The 18,854-nt window shown below is 42.4% G+C and overlaps 1 protein-coding gene across 1 annotated transcript; it reads right to left on the reverse strand.

The window, feature by feature from the left end:
• Positions 1-483: 483 nt before the first annotated feature.
• Positions 484-17,837, reverse strand: FFAR4 (free fatty acid receptor 4). The gene is made up of 3 exons (XM_069978992.1): positions 17,304-17,837; positions 4,015-4,143; positions 484-1,465 (listed from the first exon to the last, which is right to left on the reverse strand). The coding sequence occupies exons 1-3, from the start codon at positions 17,835-17,837 to the stop codon at positions 1,058-1,060; spliced, it is 1,071 nt and encodes a 356-aa protein (XP_069835093.1). The 3' UTR covers positions 484-1,057.
• Positions 17,838-18,854: the final 1,017 nt, after the last annotated feature.

Raw genomic sequence — 18,854 nt, forward strand, 5'->3', positions numbered from 1 at the left:
TTGGTGGGGGGGTGTTTGGCATTATGCTGTGCATCTACATCAGGGGTAGGGAACCTTGGCTCTCCAGCTGTTGCAACACTGCAACTCCCATCATGCTAAAGCTTTGGCTGTCCAGGCATGATGGGAGTTGTAGTGTTGCAACAGCTGGAGAGCCAAGGGTCCTTACTAGAGTTTATCGAACCTCGGGAAATCCTAGGTTAGATCGAACTCGAACATTCACAAACCTTCCGTATTTGATTGCTGATGCCTTCCCGGTCCGTGAGGAAGGAGCAGAGTGCCCGGGTACCGCCTGGAATAGCCATATGTAATAGGGCAGTCTCCTCCTTACCCACGGACCGGGAAGGCATCAGCATTTAAATGCGGCAGGTTCGTAAATGATCGAGTTATATAGAACCTAGGATTTCCCAAGGTTGGATCAACTCTATTCCCTACCACTGATCTACATGATATCAATGAACAGAGAGCAAGACTTGGCTAGCTGCTTTTGGCATGAAATAAAGGAGGTCACTGGCCCTATAGGACTGTGCACAAATTGGCAATGGTAAAACAATATTAGCAATAACCTAGATGCCAAATGGTCCCACCTAGTTCCCTGTTTGGGGGGGGGGGGGGTCCAACAATATCTGTTACAACATTGAACAAGCTCTAAAAAAAACTTGCTGCCCCTTATTTTTAGACCATTTTCTGTGTGTTCTTCAGGAATTGAGTATAATAATAGAAATCTGTCAGCGGATGAAACACAAGGGCAATGCAACATTATAGAAAGTAGAGACAATAGAAAAAAAATTAAACATAAAAACTTTTTTTTTTTTTGCCCAAAAAACAGTTTGCTATATAAGAAGAACATGACGATGGTAGCATCATCTATCAGAAAGGTAAAGTGCCTAAACTGATACCCCAGCATGGTAATGTCTGCGAGGCATCCCATTTCACCAGGATGTCCTTACACCATATTGAAAATTTGGAATGCCAACACTGACGAAACACCAAAAGAGATCTAACATAATGGAAGAGCAAGAAGACAATATTCCTTTTGTTGAAGTCTTTACATGAAATGTCAGGGTTTTTCTTTGATATCCGATGTACCATTGGGACCTGTCATGTCATTCTTTTTATTGGTGGTATCTGTGTCCACGGTGTCCTCAGGGTTTCCGCAGAAAATGACCCTCCACCATTTCTGCTTAAGCAGATTGATGTTGTACAGAATTGGATTAAGTATCGAGTTGCAAAATGTAAACACGGTGATCCAGAAGAAAACCGTAGGCGATAAGGAGAAGTTCTTTGTCAGGTTATGGAGAAGAAGCAACAGGACAATGATGCAGACGGGAGTCCACATGACGAAGAAGGAGATCATAAGAATGAAGAGGGTTCTGAAGAGTCTGTAGTCCCGCTGGGACACACGATACTGGTGGACCTCAGAATAAGCTGTGCTGCTGATCATCCGCTCCCTGATCTCCTTTGTGAGCTTCCAAAATATAGGAAAAAATTACAAACTTGTTAATTTATCGAAAATATAGCTTAACAATAAACAGGTTAATAGATGCTTGGTTTGGTTACAGTTTGAGTTGCCCTTTAAAAACTAAATAGCAGCTGCTGCTGAGACGCTAAAGGGGAGGGGGAGATACAGCTGTGGGCATACAGCTATAGGTACACTGGTATTTACACAAGGGGCTGAGCTTTGTGGGTGGTGAGAGATGAGAGGAAAGACTTGATTTGCCTTTTCCTCAGGAGACAGACTGGCTCAGCTTGTAGGTACACAGCCCAGGCTTTGCCTCCCTCCCCTGCACATAGCACATGCCAAGCCTCCCTCCCCATCCGCTTCCCTGTGTTTTATTTTACGATGTCTGTTACTATAGACAGGGTTCCCCTAACAACAGGCAGTGGACACCAGATTGCAGGGAAATGAGATCTGCATGCTTCTCCCTGCTATATCTGGTGATAGCACTGATGTAATGTTTCCGCAGGGCCGTAGCTAGGGGGGGGGCAAAGGGGGCAGCTGCCCCGGGCGCCGAGACCAGGGGGGGCGCCATCACAGGGAGCAGAGAGAGGATGGCAGTGGATGAGGCAGCCGGTAAGCTCCTGCCCTCTGTCAGTGTGGGGAGGCAGGGGACGATTTTTACTTCATCCAAAGAGGTATTTTCCATACTGTACTGTCTCCTGGCTGCTGTTTAGCTTTAGGGTGCCTTCACACGTACCGTATCGCTGCGTATTTAACGCTGCATATTTATCGCTGCGTGTTTGGTGCGATTTGGTGTGAAGCTACCCATAATTTGCGCAATATCGCTGAAGTTACCACTCCCTGTGCCCGAGGTGAGTGGTGGGACCGGCCTCGGGACCCCCATCGGGCTCCGTGATCTCCGGCGCTGACACGTCATGACCCGGCTGATGGACTGGCCGTTCCAACAGTCAGTGACCGGGGCAGGACAGCCTCTCCAGTCACTGATTGGTTGAGCGGCCAGTCCACCAGCCGGGACAGGCATTTTGACCCGAGTCGTGACATCATCAGAACTCGAAAGGACTCTGTAATTCCTCAACACTACACCTGCACCTACACTGTTCTTTAATGAGCATGTGCTGGGGTCCAGGAAGGGTATATACCCCTCTGAGCCCTGCGACAAGTGCCTTATGGGTGCTGCAACACCTGCCCTTGCAAGTTCCATCTAACACCCCCTGGGCCACACTGAAATGCCAATTAACCCTTAGGGGACACAGCCAGTTTTAGCGTTTATGAGATGGCCAAATTTTTCAAATATGACGTGTCACTTTAAGCATCAATAACTTTAGAATGCTTTTACTAATCCTTGTGATTCTAAGATTGTTTTTTTTTTTAACTTTATGTTAGTGGTAAATTTGGGTTTATAGCTTTAGAATTTTTATGTGAAAAACTCCAAAATGTTGTGAAAATTTTAAAAAAAATAGCATTTCTCTACATTTGAAAGTCTGTCAATAAGGAAAATAGTAATACTACATAAATTATTTATTAATTCATATCTAGAACATGTCTACTTTATATTAACAGCATTTGGTGACCATGCTTTTACTGTTTAAGGATGTTAGAAGCCATAAATGTTTAGTAGCAATTTTCACATTTTTCATGAAAATTTCAAACTAAAAAATTTTTTAGGAACCAGTTCAGTTTTGGAGTATAATTTAGAGACCTGTATATTAGAAACCCCCATAATTTACCCCATTTGGAAATCTCCACTCTTTCAAGTATTCAAACTTACATTCATACAGTTTTTGAACCCTTTGGGCATTTCACAAGAATAACTGCAAAGTAAGAGTGAAAACTTCAAATTGGCATTTTCTTTGCAGAGATTTCAATGTAATCCTATGTATTTTTTACCACACCCATTACTGTTACCGATCCACCAATGACGGCAATTGCCGATACTGGACCCCCTTTTGGGGGTCCAGTGGCAGATACACTAGACTGTCAGCTATCAGCTGACAGTTTAGTTGCGGCTCCCGGTCACTGTTTGTGTAAACAGTGAGCATCTGAAGCAGGTCAGTAATAGTATGTCCTCATGCTGAAACTAACCTCCTACAAGGACATATTATAACTGACTGGTGCAGCTAGGGGTTAATCCAAACATTTGACCTGTGTGACATATAAGTTATAGTAATTTTATGGTCCTACTGTTAGTAAAACCACATGTATACAACTGCCTGCAAAAAATTGCTTCCAAATCGTCGTGATTTCTGCATGTGCACATATTTTGGGGGCTTTGTTTTTCCCATGTGAACATACCCTACACATTTAAGTGTTAAATTCTAAAGTTCCTCCTTTAAGACTTCTCCAATCGATAGAGAACATCTAGTTACCAAGATAATCACTGCAGTTGTGCTATCATCTGATTTTCTGGTTTCCTCCTAAATTTGCAAAAATACACCGGGTAACTGGCAGCTTATGAAACTTCCTCCTATGAGGGCATGGTGTGTACGTATGAGATAGGGAAGATCTTTTTACATTTCTAGAACTAGTAGAAACCAGAATATAACCGATTGCATTACCTTGAAGATCTTGGTGTAACTGACTATAATACTCAATCCTGGGATCAAGAAGTCCAGAACTAGGAATGAAATATCCCACGCAATCTCTGCTGCAACCGTCGGCCAAATAAGAGTGCAGACCTGGATGTCCTGATGGGGACAAATGAGAATATCGGAGCAAATCAGACAAATGTGGAGATCTGAACAGGTCACACAGGGGTCTTAATTCTATTTATAGCCAGAATTAGTATTACTGTTGTTACCCAATAACATCAGCGCTCTCAGTTCTTACATGTCATCTTCTACAACTATAAACCATAAATAAGGGAGAAATAAACATAGTTAGGCTAAATTCACACAACTTCTTTTGCCTATTGCATAATTTTTTGGATGATTGTTATTTTGGTGGAAAAACGTAGCAGTTTTATGCAAATGAAGGTTCTAATTTGCATAAAACTGCAGCAATTTGGTCCATCCAAAAAAACTGCCGCAAAACGGCTAAGAAAAGATGTGTGAACATAGCCGTAAAATGGGACCCCTAAGTTCTCTGAAATTGGAGGACAAATATCCTATGAATGAGCTGAGCAGCATTGTATATGTATGTCCTGCAATCTATTCATACTGTATGAAGCTTCTGAATATTGAATAATTCATAAAGAGCAATCATCCTCTCGCTCTCTATATACTGTAAGTTCACAGGTCAGGGGGCTTTCACACCTGGCCCATTGATCATAATGCATACAGTGTATCTGTCACTACTCCCATCCCACACTATGCGCAGTCATCATCGAGTGCTTATGGCTTCATTACATCATGGAACTGTGTACCCCATACAGGCCACCTTGTCTACTTTGACCTTTAAGGTGGGGTCAAGGATTTTCAAGCTACTTATTAGACTGTAGGTGTTCATCGATGATTATATGACATGGCAACTTTACCTTGGTCAGAGCTAACCAAACCTCCTATTTATCTCGGCTTCTGTTACACTAGTTATTATAGGCCTGGAGTACTAGAGGAGTAGAGTGCCAAAGCGGATAAAGAGTTTACAGGAAACCAGCCGAGCTGAATAGCAGACTGATTACCAGGTGTTGGGCGGACATTGTGACCTGTGGTAATTGTGGGCTCCTTCCTTACGTCTTAGTTTAAAGTACTTAACCCACAATGTCCACTTTGCCCTATGCATGATATATAACTACTATACATACTAAAGCTCTGAGTTCACAAAAAAAAAAGCACCTCATGTCAGGGACTTTATTTTCCTTTCCTCATTTCTATTTTTATGATTCCTAAAGTTAAAATGTTATTCAGAAAACATTTTGTATTCTTAAAGGGGAACTCCAGAAAAAGAAGTTGTTTTTAAATCACAGTCACACAGGTTTGTAAGTGACTTGTATTAAAAAAAAAGTCAGGTGCTTTATGTCCTGCAGGAAGTGGGTGTATTCTTTCCTGTCTGACACACTGCTCTCTGCTGCCACCTCTGTCCATGTCAGGAACTGTCCAGAGCAGGAGAGGTTTTCTATGGGGATTTCCTGCTGCTCTAGACAGTTCCTGTCATGGACAGAGGTGGCAGCAGAGAGCACTGTGTCAGACTGGAAAGAAAACATTAATAGATTCATTTACAGTGTAAGTAGACAAAAAATCCTTTACTCCAACCAGGGTAAGTAAGTAGTTACAAAAACATGAGACCAAAATGGGTACGATGTTTTAGTCCTAACCAGGACCTTTGTCAGGCATAGCGGTCCTTCCTGCAGGACATACAGCAGCTGATAAGTACTGGAAGGATTGAGTTGTTGTTTTTTAATAGAAGTAAATTACAAATCTATAGAACTCTCTGACACCAGTTGATTTAACCCCTTCCCTCCTGGGCATATTTTTGTTTTTTCCTCCTCGGGTTTAAAAGGCCATAACTCTTTCATTTTTTCACCTACAGACCCACATGAGCCCTTATTTTTTGTGCAACTAATGGTACTTTGCAATGGCAGACTTAATTTTTGCACAAAATATATTGTGAAACCAGAAAAAAATTATTTGCACAGTGAAATTGAAAATAAAACGTTTTTATTTGGGGTGGTTTTGTGTTTATGCCATGCGCCATATGGTGACACTGACTTGTTATATATGTTCCTCAGGTTGTTACAATTACAACGATTTGTAACACGTAACACAAGACAGTTAGAGGCAGCTGTCATGTTTGACAGCTGCATCTAACTGTCCTAATTAGCGGGGGCGCGACCGATTGACAGCAACCGCTAATAGCCGCGGTCCGATGCAGCAGTAAGCAACCGTGATCGCGAGGGTTCAGAACGGGGCCACGGCGCGGGAAATTGTAAAGAAGGAACACTACAAAGGTAATTGTCTGGTCAGTGGATTATGTCTTAAGGCTTCATCTTCTTCATCCAAACATTTAGTAATAACCACACATAAGGCTGTTTGTTCATGGGATCTAGGCTAAGCTATCGGGCAATAGTTTACTCTCTTGTGTATCTTGACTCTCAACAGATTTTACCAAAGGCATTACCAGGATTACAGATAATACACCTGTAGGTGGAATATGTCTCCTGAAGAACTAGAACCTATGATCCCGACATACAATACAACATAGAATCTGATCAAGAGGGAAAAAAAAAGTCTGTGCGAGGTCGAAACGAAAACGAATCTCAACAAAGTGATCTAGCTTTAGGGTACAAACCCACACACCGTATACACAGCAGATACGCAACAAATACGCAGCAAATACGCAGCAGATTTGTTGGTACAGATTTGATGCTGTGTTCAGTTATTTAGATCTAATCTGCTGCGTATTTGCTGCGTGTTTGCTGCGTGTTTGCTGCGTATCGCAGCAGTAAATACGCTGCTTATACGGTGTGTGGGTTTATACCCTTAGAGACAAGACAAAATTAAAGGAGAAGTCCAGCAAAAATCTTTATTAAAGTATCTTATTGCCCCCCAAAAGTTATACAAAACACCAATATACACTTATTACGGGAAATGCTTATATCTCCCTGCAAAAGCACCTCCCGGGAAGTGCTTTTTTCCCTGCACTTACTACTGCATCAAGGCTTCATTTCCTGGATAACATGGTGATGTCACTTCCTGGATAAAATGGTGATGTCACACCCCGACTCCCAGAGCTGTGCGGGCTGTGGCTGCTGAAGAGGATGATGGCAGGGGGACACTGAGGGACACAGGGCACTGGAGGGACACTGGGCATCCCTCTGCCATCATCCTCTCCAGCAGCCACAGCCCGCACAGCTCTGGGAGTCGGGTCGTGACATCACCATTTTATCCAGGAAGTGACATCACCATGTATCCAGGAAGTGAAGCCTTGATACAGTAGTAAGTGCAGGGAAAAAAGCACTTTATAAGCATTTCCCATAATAAGTGTATGTTGGGGATTTGTATAACTTTTGGGGGGCAATAAGATACTTTAATAAAGATTATCACCAGACTTCTCCTTTAACCTCCAGGCCTAATATTGTTTGTTTGTTACCCTTACAAATGACATTGCCGAGTAGCATGACAAAACTTCGGTAAACCATCCTTATCTGATATACAAGAGCTATAAATGACACCAAACATTATCTCTCATCTGACAGGGCTATATTTTTCCATAGAACAGCTGCACTTATCCACAAATCAGATATTACAGTATATAGACTCTGATCTATGGTTAGTCCTGAAGAATTCTATAGACCAATTTCTTAAAGGGGTACTAAAAATAATTAGAAAGCCTTTAATTTCTATATTTCTTTAAAATATTACACCATCTGCTTAGGCCAAAATGCCCCCCCATCAGTCACCATAGTTGCCCCAAATGTGCCCACTTTGAGGCATATTACATTGACTTTGGACCTGTTCAAAAAATTAAGGCAGGCACATACTCTTCTAACATATTAAAGGGGTTCTCCGGAGCTTAAAAAAAAAGAAGAAAATAATGTTTTTGCTATAGTATAAACTATACTTACGTACTCTTGGTTCCACCACAGCTTTCACATGCTCTTGGATCCCATTGAAAATAAGGCATTGTTCCACCCCTCAAAACTACGGCTGTTGTTCTGCGGCGAGAACTTTGGCCTTAGTTTTACGTAGTGTGAACATAGCCTTAAATGTCAGTGCTCACTCCATTCTTATGAAACACTGGGGTCTCCATTCTCAAGATCATGGGGAGCCCCCCACTGTGATCAGCTAGTTAGTCCCTATCCTGTGCATAGCGGCTAACTTTCTAAGATGGAAAAAAAACCTTTAAGCCATTTTGCTAATATGGTGGCTATTAAAGTCTATAGACACATATTTAAGGAGTTATTTCTTTTTTTTAAGGGTAGCTTCACACGTACTGACTCGCAGCGTTAATAACCCTGCGAGTCGGCTAGGTCCTGGCAGATCACTTTCACTACATACACACAGCGGTCTGAACGACCGCTACGTGTATGTAATTCTGCCGGCCGCTTAACCCCTTTTGTTGCCGCCCGGCTCCCGCTGTGTATACATTACCTGTCCTCGCTGCATGGGGTCCCGGCGTACTGCTCTCCCGCCCGGCCAATCAGTGGCTGCGGCAGGGCAACACACTGATTGGCCGGGCAGGAAAGCAGTACGCTGGGACCCCATGCAGCGAGGACAGGTAATGTATACAGAGCGGGAGCGCAGCAGGAACCGGGCGGCAGCTGAAGGGGTTAAGCGGCCGGCAGAATTACATACACGCAGCGCTGTATGTAGCGCTGCGTGTATGTAGTGAAAGTGATCTGCCAGGACCTAGCCGACTCGGAGCGTTATGTGAAGCTACCCTAGAGAAGAACTCTCGGCTGGGGTGATTTTGGGGTGAGTGTCGGAGAGAAGTAACCTGCTCTCACCTCCCCCGCTCCAGCACTGATGCCGGTATCCCGCAGCTCTGGTCCCCTGTTCCCCGGCTGCTTTCTGGTAAAAGAGGGGACCTGAGACATGACGTGTCAGGCCCACTCAGCCAGTCAGCGACACATTATGTGCCAGGTCCCCACTCAGACCCAGAAGTTATCGGGGGTCTGGAGCTGTGGAATGCTGGTATCAGTGCTGGAGCGGGGGAGGTGAGAGCATGTTACATCTTTCATCCTCCCCCTCCCATCCTCCTGTAATTTTAATTTCTATATTAGGGAAAGAAACGCTGGATGTAAGAAGGGAAGTGTTTCTTATTTTATGAACTTTTCCCAGGTGTGGTGACCTTTCAATTGATTTATACAGAAGATTTTATCGCGCCATGTAAAAGAGAACTGATTAGGAGATAGAACGGCCTCGGACACAGTCCACCTCTCCATGTTATTGTGAAATCTAAAGATCCCTGCGACCAATGTGTATGGAGAATAAACCTAAAGTAAACCGATTCCTTTATGAGTCACTGCTGAGGGCTTGTGGATCAGTAAATGGATTTATATGCAGCATGTGTGCTGGGAGTGCAACGCTGTACTAAGCAAACAGACATTGTGAAAAGGAGAACCCCCGAGCTGTATGTGACTTGGCAGCCTTACATAGAGTACAGTACATGACGGTATCAGTGAATATGTCTTGGTTCCTGATAGCTGACGTGCTCATAATCCAATCAAGTGCAACAGCACTTAACTCTTTCAGCAATATCAATGAGGTTGTCATAAAATTTAAAGGGGTACGCTGGAGAAAATTTTTTTTTTTAATCAACTGGTGTCAGAAAGTTATACAGATTTGTAAATTAATTATATTTAAAAATCTCAAGTCTTCCAGTATTTATCAGCTGCTATATGTCCTGCAGTAAATGTTGTTTTCTTCTCAGTCTGACACAGTGCTCTCTGCTGCCACCTCTGTATGAGACAGGAACTTTACAGAGCAGTAGCAACTCCCATAAAACAAAACCCTTTCATTCTGTGGACAGTTCCTATCTCGGACAGTGGTGGCAGCAGAGAGCACTGTGTTAGACTGAAAAGAATATACCACTTCCTGCAGGACATATAGCAGCTGATACGTCTAGGAAGACTTGAGATTTTTAAATAGAAGTAAATTACAAATCTATTTAACTTTCTGAAACCAGCTGATCTGAAAGAATCTGAAAAAGATTTTTGCTGGAGTACCCCTTTAAGGACTAAACCCATTGGAATTAGGAGTTGATCCCCCTTTGCAGGCATACCAGCTTCCGGTCTTCTGCGAAGACTTTCTACAAGATTGAGACAGCCTCTTTCCCCCACACCGTTTGGACCGTGCCCAAACTATTCTCAGAAAACTGAGGCTATGACCCATCTTGAGTACAAGTAGCTTTCAGTCTCAGATTGGAGAGGTGGCGGTACTTGGATGGCAATACTGATGGAGCAGGCACCACAGACATAGCTGCCATTCCACTAAAAATGGAGACTTGCTACTTATTAACCTCAATGATCAGACATTTATAACTTCAGGTAGGAAGAGTATTGTTTCTATTGAGTAATACCATTCATCATCCCCAATGAGCCATGGGGTGCAGTATACACATTCACCAGACCATGGATCCATTTGCATAAGTCCTTGGTCTGATGCCATCTAGCATCGCTTCATATCCCTGACATCCACATTTCCTGTATGCATCATTTGGCTCGGTAGGTTTGTGGTCCACTACCCTGTAAACAATGTGCAAGGTCTATGTCCTTCCATGCATTAATCTGTGAATATCGCCTCTATGGGTTATTATTTTATTTGCATTACTACCCTCAGAGACTGGACTATAGGATACACCTGTCTAATGCAAAACCACCTAAAGACTGTGGTGCAAAATGGATGTACCATCTGTTTATAGGTGCAAAAACTAGTCAGTTCTCAATGTCTTCTCAGTATGCAGTTGGCTCCCTCTTTTACTTATAGGGTTAGGTTAGGGATTTGAACCCTTTCCCGCACGAGGACGTAACTGTACGTCCTCGCGCCGGTGGGTGCGTTCAGAGCGGGGCCGCGCGGTGACCCCGCTCTGAACCGCCCAGGGCTGCGGCTATTAGCGGGCATGGTCCGATCGCCGTGCCCACTAATTAAGTCTTCTGAAGACTTCAGAGCAGCTTTTCCCTGGTGTCTAGTGGGGAGATCGCTCCCCCGTGACGTTGTCACAGAGGAGCGATCTCCGTGACTAGTACCGGCCGGGGTCTGATCCCGGCTTGGCATTCGGTTGCTTCCGGCTGCAGCAGCTGGAAGCAATCGAGTGCCTATCTCATCGATCTATGCTGCATATCTATGCAGCATATAGGCTGGGTTCACACTACGTATATTTCAGTCAGTATTGTAGTCCTCATATTGCAACCAAAACCAGGAGTGGATTAAAAACACAGAAAGGATCTGTTCACACAATGTTGAAATTGAGTGGATGGCCGCCATGTAACAGTAAATAACTGACATTATTTCAATACAACGGCCGTTGTTTTAAAATAACAGCAAATATTTGCCATTAAAAGGCGGCCATCCACTCAATTTCAACATTGTGTGAACAGAGCCTTTCTGTGTTTTTAATCCACTCCTGGTTTTGGTTCCAATATGAGGACCACAATACTGACTGAAATATATGTAGTGTGAACCCAGCCTAGATCTGTATGAGAGATTAGTGTGCTTATACTAGAAGTCCCCCAGGGGGGCTTCTAGTATATGTGTAAAAAAAAAAAAAAAAAGTGTTATTAATAAAAAAAAACAAAAAAAACCCTCCCCTAATAAAAGTCAGAATCACCCCCCTTTTCCCATGTTATAAAAATAAATAAATAAATAATCTTGTTTGGTATCACCGTGTGCGTAATCGGCCAAAATATGAATTTATCACATTCCAGATCGGTAAACGGTGTAAGCGCAAAAAAAATTCCAAAGTGCAAAGTTGCGCACTTTTGGTCGCATCAAATCCAGAAAAATTGTAATAAAAAGCGATCAAACGATAGAAAGAACACATCATGGCGCAAAAAATGACATCTCACACAGCCCCATAGACCAAAGGATAAAAGCGCTATAAGCGATTTTAAGGAACATATATTTGTTAACAATGGTTTGAATTTTTTACAGGCCATCAGATACAATAAAAGTTATACATGTTACATATCGTCATAATCGTTACGACTTGAGGAACATATGTAACAAGTCGGTTTTTCCATAGGACACACAGCGTAAAAACGAAGCCCCCCCCCAAAGAAAAATAATTGTGCTTTTTTTTTTCATTTTCACCGCGCATATAATTTTTTTCTGGTTTCGCAGCATATTTTATGCAAAAATTTAGCCTGTCATTGTAAAGTACAATTAGTGATGCAAAAAATAAGGGCTCATGTGGGTCTGTAGGTTTAAAATGCAAGTGCTATGGCCTTTTAAGCACAAGAAGGAAAAAACGAAAACGCAAAAACGAAAATTAGCCCGGTCCTGAAGGGGATATGTTCTGTTTTAGAGATATAAAACTCTATTAAAGAGGTTATTGTGGGTGCAAAAGACATAACAGATCTCTTTCAGAAACAGCGCCACTCTTGTTCTCAGTTTGTGTCTGGTATTGCAGATGACAGAATTGTAATACCATACACACCCGAGGACTGATGCGGTGCTGTATTTGGAAGAACAAAGCTACGTTTTCTAATCCTGGATAATCCCTTTAGGGGTTGTTAAAAATTAATTGGTAGAAAATAAAAAACTCTTTAGATTAAACATTTCAATGTATGTTCTTGAGTGCTGCTGTAGTAATGGCAGAGTTACCATCACCTTCATAGCAATGGAAAACAGTCTTATCATTCTCTTTGGTCTGGTCTTATTAACTTTATGTACTGTACAAATCCAAATAGATGAGCAAATTCTACTCCAAACCAACAATTTCTACTTTTAAAGTGTAGCTGTCATTTACATTTTTTGCAGAAATCTATAGTACAATCGATTTTAAGAAACCCTATAATAGGTTTTGTTAGGCAAAAAAGCCTCTTCCTGCACTCAAAAAGCAATCTCCCAGCCTCCCCCCTCACTTCTTATCTGTTCATTATCAGCCAAAGCTGTCTTCATTACAGAGAAGCAAAGTGAAGAGGGGTTTGCTGAGTCTATTATATCCTATTGAGGGGGGAGGGGTCGAGGGGGAAGGGTGAGCAGGAAGAGCAGACAAGCAGCTGTACAGTTTGAAGACTGTCTGGGCACATAAAATGCTGGATTTAAAGGTCAGAAAGGTCGGTGCTTATCTGGGATCTTGGTGAGAGAAGATTGCAGGATGTTTTGTAGGGCTGCCTTTTTTCCTCTCTATCCTTACTAACCCCTCGACCCCTCCCCCTTCATAGAGCAATCCTGCTTCTTCTGAAGTGAGGGGAGAGGTGGGAAAACAGCTTTTTAAGTACAGAAGAAAACTCTTTTTCCTAAAAAACCTATTACAGAGTTTCTTAAAATAGCTTGTACCATTGATACTTATTGATCTCCGAAAAATGACATTTAAATGACAGTTACACTTTAAATGCCGTAACCATGTATTATAATCACATTGCTTTTACAGACAGCGTTACACAAGAGATTAAAAGTCATCAATGGTGTATAAAATATGATGTGAAAACTGCCTGCTGAGTAGAAAGGTGAGCTATGGAGACAGATGTGCTGCCCTGTGGTGCTGCTTTACAGGTGGAACAGTATGTATTGGTGCAGTGTGGTGATTGGTTATGCAGGTCAAGCAGTATGTACCTCTGCAGTGTGATGTTGGCTTACTGCAGGTGGAGCAGTATGTATTTTGCAGTGTTATGTTGGGCTATATAGGTGGAGCAGTATATATTTGTGCAGTGTGATATTGGGTTGTTGCAGGGGGATCAGTATTTATTTCTGCAAAGTGTTGTTGGGTTACTGCAGGTGGAGCTTTATGTTTTTCTGCACTGGAGTGTGGAGTAGATTACCAGATTGGGCAGTAGTTATTTCTGCACTGTGGTGTTGGGCAACTACATGTGGGGCAGTATATATTTATGCAATTGCAAAATTAGGAGGACGAAGTTTAAATGAGCCAGATTGATCACAATGTGTCTGGCTGATGGATAAACCTGGTACATCTGAACACTGTCTAGCTTAGGTTTCTACAAACTGTTAACTGGCTTAAATGTGCACCAGAATTTACTCCAGTGTGTCATCAGCATTGTATTTGTGTGTGTGTACAGTACATACTGATTTGCTGTTGATAAAATAAGGAGGTATTCTAACAAATTAAAAAATATATATTTTTACATTTCTTTAAATTACATAGCGTTATTAAAGAAATGTTATTCGGTTCTCCTTATATTTTTACACCGACCGGCAGCAGTAAGAGGTAACACAGCCCCTCTGCTGCCACCAATGGCTGTGTCAGAAAGTGCAGGTCTGCTCAAGCCCCGGTCCCAGTACAGTTATATCACTAGTGCTGCTATATGCACCATAAGCTATAGAGAGCCTCCCATGATGTTTATTCTAATGCTACCTACTGCTTTATCAACTCTATTGTCTATACTAATGCTAACCTGCAGCAGAATAGGTATCAGGGGAGACTTAGTAACTTCATCAAACAGCACTAGCCATATGTAACTGTGCTGGGACCAGGGCTTGTGCAGCTCTGCAGTTCCTGACCAAGCCATTGGTGGGAGCAGGAGGCTGCATTGCCCCTTTCTGCTATCACTCAATAGTAAAAGTGAATAAATTAAAAAAAATGTTTTCTTAATTGAAGTATATTACACAGTTATTTAACCCCTTTAAATATGGAACAAGTACGGCTGCATGTGTATTTTTAAATGTAGCACGTTGCAGTTTTAGACTATGTTCACACATCGATAAAATGACATCCACTTGGACAGCTGTCATTTAGCGCTAATAATGACCATTTTTTTGTTATTGACTGCTGCAAATAATAATCATTATTTACGGCTGTCATTGGCGTTAAATGACGGCTGCCCCCCAAAAAAAGGGCTGTCATTTTGATGGTTAGTGAACACAGCCATGTCCATGATATATTGTCCGTATGTTGGATGTATATCACAGACTGAACTCTTTAGCTCTCATGGGACTTCCTGCATAATTCCTTATAATACAGTGAGCTCTGGAACAGTTACAGGAGTATTCCACTCAGGTAAAATATTTGTTAAGTGATCCTCCTCCTGAAGACTAACAATTCGTTCCATACTTGTTATTACCTTTTCAGTTTTCTTCCCCCAGTTCTGATCTGCTGCTTTGTGCTAAAAACACAGAAAACTACCCCTCCCTTCTGAGACGGCTGGTGTAAACACATGTAATTGGCGTCCCCGAACCGTTGTCTCTGCACTCTGTAATGCCAAGAGAGTTAATCACAGTGAGGTCACCAGAAATGTGTCCTCAGATTAACCCTGCGTGCAGCACAGTGCAGAGACAGCCAGCTGGCCAGGGAGCTATTTACATGAGCCATCTCAGAAGAGAGGAGCGGTTTCAGAGCGGAGAGTATTATTATGTGTTTAAATCTTTGCGGGACTCCTGTGAAGATTAAAACACTCATGGAGTGTGTGAATACGCCCTTAGACTCCAGCAGGGGGATGATTCAACATGTTTTTAGGGCTCGTTCCCACTGAGCAAAAGCAGCTGAATTTCTGCGCTGAAATTTCAGCCGTTAAAATAGGTGCAGAGCTAATTTCCATTGTGTTGAATGGAAATTCTGCTCTGCAGTTCACATAGTGGAATTTCCGCACTGAACTAATCCGCTTTCCGCCAGAAGAATGAACATGTTCATTCTTCCGTTAGCGGAAGCCTATACAAATCAATGGGGCTCTGATTTTCTGTTTCAGCGTGGAATACAAGCGGAAATTACTCGCTGAATCAGCGCGGAAATGGGGAAAAGCGGGGGGGGGGAGGAGGATTCTAGTATATGTTCTGGTATAGTCTAGTTTACTCACCAAATACTCGCTGAATTTCAGCGCTGAATGCATGCGGATTCAGCGCGGATTCCTCGAGTATTCCGCGCTGAATTTGTCAAGAGCTGATTACGAGCTGAACACTTTCCTAGCAGAATACGCAGGGATTCTGCTTACATTCTGCTCGGAATTCAGCGTCAGTTGATTTCAGGCGCAAATATTTCCTTGCGTAATCCGCTCCTTTTGCTCTGTGTGAACGTAGCCTTACCCCTAGCACTACGCTACTAAACTGCTATATACCTGAAGGGTCCGACAGGGGGCACAGTATATGTAAAAATTATGGAAAAGACCTACTGATCCGAGAAGCAGACCACCGTTGTTGGGGAAGCTGACAAGATCTTGTCCCAGGAGCCCTGTTAGGGCAGCCCGATAAGGACTGAGAATACTTTATTGACCTCAGCTGCTCTATCAGAATCCTAGTGTACTGTGTCATTTGGATGGTTAGATCCATTGTCTGAAACTCCAATGTGTGGGAGCATAGCCTCACAGCCTAACAATTTGTCTGGCCACTTCTTAAACTGAGGTTTCTGATGTGGAAAGCATTAAACCTTATGATGAACCTTGCCGTGACTTGACTGGGGAACTGCTGTGCAGAACTTGCAGGAAAAAAAACCACTTGCTTGCAACAAGTAACTGGGAACTTTCATTGTCTACAGAGACTAAGCACAGTCTTCACACAGCTGACGGGTTTCATATGATGTTTCAGCCAAGTAGTTATCTGGCTATTGCTATATAACCAGGAAAATTTGGCAGTCTAATCACAACCCCTAAAAAATGGCAGCCACTGTAAACACATACCTAAGCAGAGATCAGGCATTAACCAGGATTAGCTACTTTCTAGTAAAAACAGCACCATTCTTGTTCTCAGGTTGTGTGTGGTATTACAGTTATTACAGCTGGATAGCCCCTTGTTTTTAGTACAAGAAGAGGACTCAAGGATGCAGTGGCTTTGGCTTTGATCAGATTCATTTATGTTCAGCTGTCACTGGCAAGTATGATGGATTGTCCATAGCTCCGGTGGCGGATATAATTTCTGCCAAGTTAGGCTGGATTCACACTACATTTTTGCAATCTGTTTTTTTCATAAGTTTTTTGCAAAAAACAGATGAAAAACGAATAGAAAAAACGGATGCATGTGTGTGCATCCATTTTGATCAGTTTTTCAATTGACTTCCATTATAAGAAAAAACGGATCAAACTATTTTTTTTAGCGGACACAAAAATGAGGTCGACCACATCTTCCGTTTTGATCCCTTTTTTTTATAATGGAAGTCAATGGAAAAACGGATCAAAATAGATGCACACTCGCATCCGTTTTTTGCAAAAAAAAAAACAAAAAAAAGATTGCAAAAACGTAGTGTGAACCCAGCCATTGGACACCAGATGCAATGGATCCAGCTTCACGCATCTGTAGTGGCTCATCTAGCTGGACATATATTATATATATTCAATATTTTATCTAATTTTCTTTAAGTGACTTACCTGGTTATTCACTCTCTGTGTTACAACATTGAAGAACCGACACATAGGTAAAGCAGTAATGCCTGAGAAGCCCCAGATGGTCACAATTCCCACCGCCACCACTTTCCTATTACAGGCGGTAGCCTGGGTCACCTTCATGATACAGATCATCCTCTCCAGACTGACCGCAGACAGGGAGATCAGGATCACGCACCCGCTCAGGCAGATGACATAAAAAATCAGATGGCAGAAGAAATCACCCAAAATCCAAACCTCGCTCCAGCGGACGACCAAGATGAGCGGAATCAGGCTGATGAACAGCAAGTCCGCACAGAAAAGGTTGAGGACAAAGCAGTTGGCAGTGACCATCTTCTTCTTTCTGAGCAGCAAGACAATGGCACATATATTTACAAAGCACGAGAACGTGAACACTACGGTGAGGAATATCGTCTCCACCACTTTTACGGCCAAGGGTTTGTCAAACTCGGAGTAAAAAGTGAAATATGAGAGAGTGCAGTTTTCAGCGTCCTGGCATGATACAATCATGTAGCCCATTGCGGTTATAAAATGTACAAATCAAGTGAAACATAAAGTGCGACTACATCCAGTTACTGTCAGGGGGCCTCACATGTAATGGCGCCCCAGTGTCCAGCCGGCATTGCTGTGGGTGAGTGCTGCAGTGAAGGCTCTGCAGTGATGAAGTGCAGCTCAGTCCTGCCGTGCAGCCAGTCGTTCCCTCTGTGATTTGAAACAAGGAAGTCACTCAGCATTCTTGTCAATATCCACCCATCTAAAACAAAGATGAAGGTGTCGTGGTTTTATGATGCCTTTGCTTGTATTAGAAAATAATAGCCATGTTTCATTGTCTCCTCTTACGTGCAATATTTGCACTGTGTAAAAATTCTCGTAAAAATTGCTTACTCTTGTGTTCACAAGTGAAGATAAAGCTACAAGGGTTTCCTGTTCTGGTACAGGATTTGCATCCGTGCACAGCCAAAGTTTATCTTTACCGAATACATAATAGACAAATAAAAGAAGGCGAAAAAGAAAGGAATATAAAAAGAAGTCCTCGCCGATGAGCGCTGTTAGCGGTTGTGCCAGTCCATCGGTTTCAGTTTTCTATCATGGCATAAGGTTCACTCCCTTAATGGCTGAGGTACATACCTCCACCTCAGAACGCAGTTTTAACGTTTAGGCTAGGTTCACACTGCATTTTTGCAATCGTTTTTTCATTCCATTTTTTGCAAAAAACAGATAAAAAAAACTGATGCATTTGTGTGCATCCGTTTTTCCATTGACTTCGATTGTAGAAAAGAAAAAAAACGGATCAAAACGGATCTGGTTTTTTTTGACGGACACGAAAACGTAGCTGACACTACTTTTGTGTCCGTTAAAAAAAAAAACTGATCCGTTTTGTTCTTACAATGGAAGTCAATGGAAAATGGATCAAAACGGATACACACAAATGCATCCGTTTTTTGCAAAAAATGGATTAAAAAAAACGGATTGCAAAAACGCAGTGTGAACCCAGCCTTACATAAAGAATTAAACGAAGTTATGCAACTTTGTTCA

The sequence above is a fragment of the Dendropsophus ebraccatus genome, chromosome 8, assembly GCF_027789765.1.
Source record: "Dendropsophus ebraccatus isolate aDenEbr1 chromosome 8, aDenEbr1.pat, whole genome shotgun sequence".
Taxonomy (NCBI): domain Eukaryota; kingdom Metazoa; phylum Chordata; class Amphibia; order Anura; family Hylidae; genus Dendropsophus; species Dendropsophus ebraccatus.